Raw genomic sequence first — 7900 nt, forward strand, 5'->3', positions numbered from 1 at the left:
CTCGATCCCAGGACCCTGGGATCATGACCTGAGCCGAAGGCAGACGCTTAACGACTGAGCCCCCCAGGCGCCCCAACATTCTTAATTTTTAAAGCGATTCTGGTTTTGTTCTCTTAAGTGACTCTCTCTCTCTTTTCTCCTAATGAAGCAAATGAAAAAACATCCCTGCCGCCAGTGTGACAAATCTTTCAGCTCCTCACACAGCCTGTGCCGTCACAATCGGATCAAGCACAAAGGCATCAGGAAAGTTTATACCTGCTCGTAAGTCGTGATTTCTACTGTGGGAAGCGCAGCGAAAGGAGGAGGCGGGAACTTCCCCTAGAGTTTTCATATGTTGCCGTTAACTTCCGTTTCTCTGCTGTAGTTCATAGATTTTCAGTTTTCAGCTATATTCTGTTTTCTTGAATGGGTTGTAACACTTAAAAAATAGTAAAATAAACAGCAGTAGCCTCTTGCCTACCCTGTGTATGTTCCTGGGTCCTTACCTGTTGTCCAGAGGTACCTGAGCATTTTGGAGAAGTGATTGATTTGCAGGTGCACATGTGAATGAGATGCTTTTTGGTCACTGTATGCCCAGGGAGTTGCCAACACTCCTTGGCAGTTTGATTGTCCAGTTGATTGGTTCAGAGCAGACCCTGATAGGGCCCGGTCATGGAGTCAGTCCTAGGCTGGCCTCTCTCTCTAATGCAGGGTGGCCTTTTCTCGGCACACGCTTTTGGCTAAGAGACCAAATTCAAGGAATTGAGTGGGTGAGGACGCCAAGTGGATGGTCGAGCCACTCTGGACAGCCACAAGCTCCTTCACTGTATATGAGAATCAGAACTTGTTATATAGCCTTGGTGGAAAAGCTTTATCACCCACTCAACCAGAGCATGCCTCGGGGCGGGGGTGAATTGATACAACAGGGTTACTTACTGTCAGGCACTTCTCGTAAAAGGGAAGACTAACAGGCACACAAGCCGTGTAGCTGCGTGTATCGTGTGGCATGATCAGAGCAGGGCACAGGGTATGGTGCGGCTCGGGACGCTCGTGAAGGTTGGCTGTAAGTTTGGCGGGGCTTCGGTGTTCTCGGTTAGCCAGGGAAAGTTTCTCGGGTAGAGAAACTGGGACATCGGCTCTCCTTCGGTGAAATTGAAGCTGGGAGTGATTCTGGTGAGATGAGAACATTCTGTGACTAAGGCCTGCACGTGTGAGACTGCATTGAGAGGATCGGAGAACTTAGAAGGAAGCCCTGGCTGAGAGTCTGGTATGGCTTTGTCCTTCCTCAGCTAGGTTTGTGGATTTCTCTTGGGAGTCACTGTAAGGCCGAGCGATGCTCGGATTGTCCGGCTGGTTTCCTTTATTCTTTGGTGTTGGTGCTGGCTCCCGATGCTGCCCCGTAGCAGGTCTCGAACACAAAATCATCAGGGTGTGGGGCCAGTCATTACAGAATGTCCAGAAGCCTTTTGATTCTGCACAAGACCTTGAGGTGCTGTTCACGCTCATTCACTGCAGCGGTTTTCTTCTTATCTGCCTTACAGCGTCCATAGTCACCATGGTCGTTAACTTTTTTCCTTTTGTCCGTTTCATTAAGAAAATGGTGAACTCGTATCTTCTAAAGGAAAAACTGCCCATAATGTGCAGGTTTGGGATCCCCCCCGCCAACACACACACACAAGGTGAAGTGAAAGCTTAAAAGATTGACCTGTTTTGGTGGATATCTGTTCAGTTTCCTACATTTTAACCCTGTGATACCATGTTTGTGCCTTGGTGAGGAATTTGACAGGGCTAGACACCCTGTCTTCTCTTTGTTATGGCAGAGTGGACAGGAATAATTAACATCCACGTGAAGGAATCAGCGAGGGACTTTTTTCGTACTAAAGTATCTCTTATAACATAAATTCTGAGAGAACACTGAGTCATTGTAAAGAAAACTTTTGAAATTTGATATTTCTCTATTTAAAAATTAAAGCTCTCTAGAATTATAAATTAAGTAATACCTTAACCAAACCTAGACGAGAAATACTCCATCTGAACCGAATTAGGCTGGTCCCATAAGGACACAAAAAAGTGACAGAAAGAAAGCCTTTTACAAAAACCACAAAAATTTTGCTCACAAATTTGGAAACTGCGATTCATAGCGAAATTGCTATTTCATTTTAGACCATTGGTATTCATACAGATCATCTTGACCCCCCGGAGCGTCCTGTTTGCTGGTGGAGGTCTTTCCCTGACGAGCGTGCTCTTGAGCGTGGGTTGCTTTCCAGCAGGCAGGTTACCTCCTTGTCTTTGCTTCACAGGCACTGCCCAGACTCCAGGCGCACCTTTACGAAACGGTTGATGCTGGAGAAACATATCCAACTCATGCACGGTATTAAGGATCCTGACTTGAAAGAAATGACAGAAGCCACCAATGAGGAGGAAACAGAAATAAAAGAAGATACCAAGGTCAAACATTGCAGATGTTCTCTTTACAGTGACGTTGTGTTGACTTGCTTTTTCCATTCATGCTCTTCACTGTAAATTTCTCTAAATCCAAGCCTGTGCATGAAGGTATAAAATAATAGGTCATCTCCCTTCACGCCCATTCTGATCTTTCATCTTGCTCCTAAAAGGTGTTAAGTTTCTTTTGTCTCTTTCCAGAAACAGCCTGAGGGATCTACTTACGTATATAAATTACAGAATTTTGTGTGGACTCCCGTAAACGGTCTCTTAGCCAGAAGGGATGTAGAAAGCTAGGTTCTTTCTTGTTGGCAGTATATTGGTTGTGAAAGGTACCTAATAAAAATGAAGAGATTCGTCTTCGTTTCACTTTGTAATAGTAAAAAATAAAATCACAAATCTCTGCCTTGTCCTCAGGTCAGTGGGTAGTGAACCTGACTCAGACAACAGTATATATGTTAACCTGTGTATCAGGCATGTGGGTGCCAAGTGCTATTAGAGGAGGGAACAGTCCGGCAGACGCTTAGGGAGATTCTGCTGTCGTCGGCACTGGGCTGCATCTGGAATGTGCCTGGGTAACAGCCTGTGTGTGCGTTCCCCGAGGATATCATTGAGTAAAGCCTAGTCAGAATACAAGTCCGACAGGAGTCGCACTGAATTTGCAATCTTTTCCCCTCGAGTGATGGGGGTGGGGGGTTGGGACGGGATTGAAGAATCTTTGTGCAGGGGCAGCTTCAGGCGCTGTGTGTGAGTGGTGCCCTGTCAACGGGGCAGAAAAGATGGGCCACCGAGCACGGAGGAGGGAGTGTCCCCGCGGCTTGGACTTTCGGGGAGCTGGAAGTGTGAGGCGTCAGACTTAGAAAGCTGGAAAGGAAGGAGAAAAGCATGGCCGGTGGGTGAGCCGTGTGCTGAAGGGGAGTGTGCAGGGGAGCTCGGGGACTGGACCAGCTGGGGGGCCTTCCAGCGGCTTCCGGGCCAGTCCCAGAAGAGGCGAAGCCCCGACATTTCCCTGCCCGCCCCCCCGCATCCTCTCTGCACACCTGCTCGCTTTGCTGCAGCCCCGCCGGCCTCCCTTCGGGCCCCCAGGCCAGCTGCCGCCTGGGCTCCGAGCCTGGACCCCCGCCTTCCCCGCAGCAGGCCTCGGTTCAGGTGCCACGGTCCCCAGGGCCATCCCTGTCTGTGCCGGGCAGCTTCACAAACCCCCTGCCTCCGCGTGCCATCCCCATTCCACGCCTTGCTTTGTTTTCTGGGGGTCCGACCCACGGCGATCTCCTGGCTTGTGGTTTTCCATCCCGCTCCGTCGGAGCCCGCATTCCGGGGAGGCAGGGACTCGGTTGTCCGCTTCTGGGCCCCGCGGCTGCCGAGGTGCCTGGGAACGCAGGAGCTCGGGTCCCGTGTGTGGAGCAGATGAAAGGCGGGAGTCCCCGGGGGAGCAGGAGTTGGGGGAGCAGACACGCAGCTGTAGGAAACCCCGAATCCCGAAACCCACAGTCCTCGCTGCCCTCGCAGCTCTAAGGCCCGGGGAGAACCGGTCATGGATCACCCGCGGGGCAGAACCATTTTCACTTGTGTCGTCCGCTTTGTTTTTTTCTCTCCAAGGTTCCCAGCCCCAAGCGGAAGTTGGAAGAACCAGTTTTAGAGTTCAGACCTCCCAGAGGGGCAATTACCCAACCACTGAAAAAGCTGAAGATCAACGTTTTCAAGGTTCACAAATGTGCCGTGTGCGGCTTCACCACTGAAAACCTCCTGCAGTTCCACGAACACATCCCTCAACACAAGTCGGACGGCTCCTCCTACCAGTGTCGGGAGTGTGGCCTCTGCTACACGTCGCACGTGTCCCTGTCCAGGCACCTGTTCATCGTGCACAAGCTGAAGGAGCCCCAGCCTGTGTCCAAGCAGAACGGGGCCGGGGAAGAGAACCAGCAGGAGAACAAGCCGAGCCCCGAGGACGAGTCGCCCGACGGCGCGGGGTCAGACCGAAAGTGCAAAGTGTGCGCAAAAACGTTTGAAACTGAAGCTGCCTTAAATGCTCACATGCGGACACACGGCATGGCCTTCATTAAATCCAAGAGAGCGAGCTCAGCCGAGAAATAGCCACAGCCCTTCCGTAAGGAAAATCCCTGTCCACATTGGAAAACAAGAGACATTTTTGTTACAGAAAGTTTGCAGTATAATAGAGTTAACAGTACTGTCTAGGCTGTTGCAATATATTCTCTTTGAGTGTACCTTCACCTCGTCGTGTATATCCTCGATAAGTATTAAAACAGTATTTGAGTTTAAAAGAGTTTGTATATATTTAAATGAATAACTTTTTATACTCTTTGTTACATGTTTGTATCAGTATTTAGTGGAAAATGTTTTGAGGTTTTTTTTTTTCCTTTTTTTGGTTTTTTGGTGTCTTTTGATTATTGTTGTTTTTGTTTTTTTTTTCCTGGGTTAGAATTTTTCTTTTTGTACTGTTTCTTTTAAAACAGAGTTCTTAGTAACAGGGGCAGTTCCTGAATTCAAATAAACCATTTTGTATGTTACCGATTTGAATGGGTTACTAATTCCAGGCTAAGATAATGCCTTTTTTAGTGTTTTTAATTTTTAGAATTCACTACGTAAATTGTAGGTATTGTGGGTCTCAGAAACACTAGGGACTTTTAAGTGTCTTAGCATTACCCTCAACGTGCCTGCTCCGAGTCGGTGAGTGCACCTCGACGTGTCACTGCATCCCAGCATGTGGCGTTTTCTTCCAGGCCATGCCAAACGGTGTTGAAACCAGCCCTGCAGGTAGCTTCTTCCCCAGCGGCGGATTAAAAACTTCGGCCAGAACGCCAGGAAGGAGCGTGCATTTCCCTAATTCCACGGTAGAATGGGGAAGGAAGGGCACTCCAAAGGGAAAACCCAGAGGCCGGTGGTTTTCTGGGCAGATTTTTGCAAGGCTGGCCGAAAGAGCACAAGGTCAAGTCACAAAAGGGCTGGACTACTGTAAAAGTCACACATCTGTAGTTAGACCGACAGATTTCTACAGTCGAGTCTTTTGTCACGTAATTTATTAACTCTTACAAAGACACAACTAAAAATACCAAGTATTTCTCTGGCTCTTGACAGGAAAAAAAAAAAAAGAAATCACAGTTGACTTAACCCTTTGCTGTCTAAAGAGCTGGCGTTTCCTGTTCTGGGTGCTACTGCTAAACATTCTGGTACTTGGAGTTGGAATGCACAGCTTCTGCCACCGACCTATCAATGCAGCAGGTGCGGGTCGCGATTGGCCGGGCGGTCACGCACTGAGCCACCAGGCTTCAGTTCGGTCATTTCAATAAGTATCTTCAATATCAGGAGTTCTGCTTCATCGAAACGCAGCAGGGCTACTGCTCTGTCCCTTCCGTTTATAGTTCTCTGGGAGAGTTCTCTATTTTTCAGTTTTTGGTTTTTTTGTGTTTTCTTTGGCATTTTATATCTTGTATTTATCCCTAAAACATGTTTTGTACTTTTTTTTTTTTTTTAAAGAAAAGAAATTCATTTGTGTATATATAGATACTTGCATGATATACTGTAGTCAACGTTCGGTTCCTCAAAAGGTCTTGCTGCTGTCAGGTGTTATGCACTACATCCATCATAACTGTATTAAACACATTTCATATGTAAATAAACGTGGGACATTAGCCCTTGCGCTTTTGTGAGAGTTATTGATGGTGGTCTCTGACATCTCCGTGAAGTTGAGGAAGTGATTAATGGCAGGGACAGGCTACAGGATATTGCAGAATTCTTCCCCCCTCCCTCCCCCCCGAAGAACGGCATATTCGTTCTCATGAGCAATCAGCTCTTCTGTCACTTTCTCGTCAACTCCCATCAATTCATGGGTATAATGCAAGGGCGTGATAAAGTATTCCTACACTTGAAATTCAATTGCTGTTACTTGTTATATTTATACTTGTACTACTCTAAGTTGTATTCATAGCACTGTCATCTGTTTCTGCATTTTAACCTTGCAATAAACCTGTGTGGTGGGCTGCACGGGTCTTAAAATAGTCTAGTTTTACAGTTGAGGAAGCTGAGCTCAGATTCAGTTCTTTGCCTAAGCCCTCACAGTGGGTAAATGGCTTGGCGTACTAGAATCCAGATATTCTTGCTCTAAATCTTAGTGCTTGCTCTATGTGTTTATGTACATATTGACAAATACTCATTTATTCAACAAATAAAAAGTATGTGCAAAACACGACACTAGAATTTTTGTTTGTGGCACTATGGCTTTTATCAGATAAAGTGAAAGTCGCTCTACTCTTAAGTACCCAGAAATGCTTGCTAGCATAAAGTTAGCATCCATAAACGCTCAGTTGAGCATCCAAGAAAGTTTCAAAGAATGCCCTGAGATCCAAAATGAAGAAGAAATTGAAATCCAGAGTAGAAAAACGGCACACAAGGCTGTCGCCCTGGGAAGAAACCTGGATGGTTCAACTGGAGAGAGAATTGGTGAACTGGAAGATAGGTCGTGAAGAAATTACCTGGAATACAGCACAGAGGTGAGGAGATGAAATCTATGGAAGAAATTAGAAGTCAAAAAGGACAAAATAACAGGATTCATAGCCATTCCAGAAAGAGGGAACAGAACAGAAAGAGGCTATGCGGAAAATTCTTAGCCATTAGTGAAAGATGTGAATACTTGGGTTGACTAGGTTGAGTGCTGAGCAGAAATCCACAGTGGAACTTGTGTGGGTTCTACCCATTCTTCACTAGCGGTGGATCTAGATGGAATTGCGGATGTGAGCACTTGAGAAACAAGATATATTCAGACCAAAGGCAGAAATTGGGGCATGCTCCATGAATTCTTAGGGAGCCCGTTTCTTATGTTGAGTGAGCTGAGGCTTACGGCGTAGGCTTAGGCCAACATGTAAAAAGCCTTGAATGATGGACTAGCGTTTGTACTCCGATAGAGATGAGTTATTTGGACGGGGAAGTGATAGAACCAGACTAGTCGGTGGCAGTATTTAGGATGGAAGGTGGGGGAGTGTATGAATCAGGACAGGTTAGGTTATGCTGTGGTTACAACCCTAAATCTTAGTGTCTTAAAACAGCAAGGCTTATCTCTTGGTCACATTTGATGTTCATTGTCGGTTGACTGGAGACATAGCTCCAAATCCCCTTGTCCCCTTCCTCCCACTGTCACAGAAAATTGCTGGTTCCTCTGGCAAAGGGAAAGTGCAATTAAATGCTCTTGGCTAGAAGTGACAGATGTCACTCTTTACAGTTCATTGGCCAAAACCAGTCCCATGATCCCACCTCCTCACAAGGAGCCTGGAAGTACAATCCTACAATGTGCCCAGGAGACGAAGGCTGCACATATTTGAGCAGCATAAACAGCCGTCACAGTCATAACGTTTAAATTGGTAAAGATGTGGTGCTCGCCCAGCCATGGTCTTTAGGAAAACTTAACCCAGGGTGGTGAGAGTAGGCCTGGAAAGAAGCTGTGGTTGTAGGGGGGCATTTCAGAAGT

At 46.8% G+C, this 7900-nt stretch overlaps 1 protein-coding gene across 12 annotated transcripts in view; it reads left to right on the forward strand.

Moving 5' to 3' along the window:
* ZNF532 (zinc finger protein 532) overlaps positions 1 to 6071 on the forward strand; it is a 104446-nt gene extending 98375 nt beyond the window's left edge. For 11 of the 12 annotated variants that reach the window (XM_081801100.1, XM_081801105.1, XM_081801101.1 and 8 more), the window contains 3 exons: positions 149 to 261; positions 2280 to 2427; positions 4021 to 6071. In XM_081801100.1, coding sequence (XP_081657226.1) covers positions 149 to 261; positions 2280 to 2427; positions 4021 to 4515 — 756 coding nt within the window. In that variant the 3' untranslated portion in view covers positions 4516 to 6071. The remainder of the gene's footprint in view (positions 1 to 148; positions 262 to 2279; positions 2428 to 4020) is intronic. The other variant, XM_081801110.1, reaches the window with a different exon arrangement.
* Positions 6072 to 7900: the final 1829 nt, after the last annotated feature.

Source organism: Leptonychotes weddellii, chromosome 13 (genome assembly GCF_054177405.1).
Source record: "Leptonychotes weddellii isolate Sample4059 chromosome 13, ASM5417740v2, whole genome shotgun sequence".
Classification (NCBI taxonomy): domain Eukaryota; kingdom Metazoa; phylum Chordata; class Mammalia; order Carnivora; family Phocidae; genus Leptonychotes; species Leptonychotes weddellii.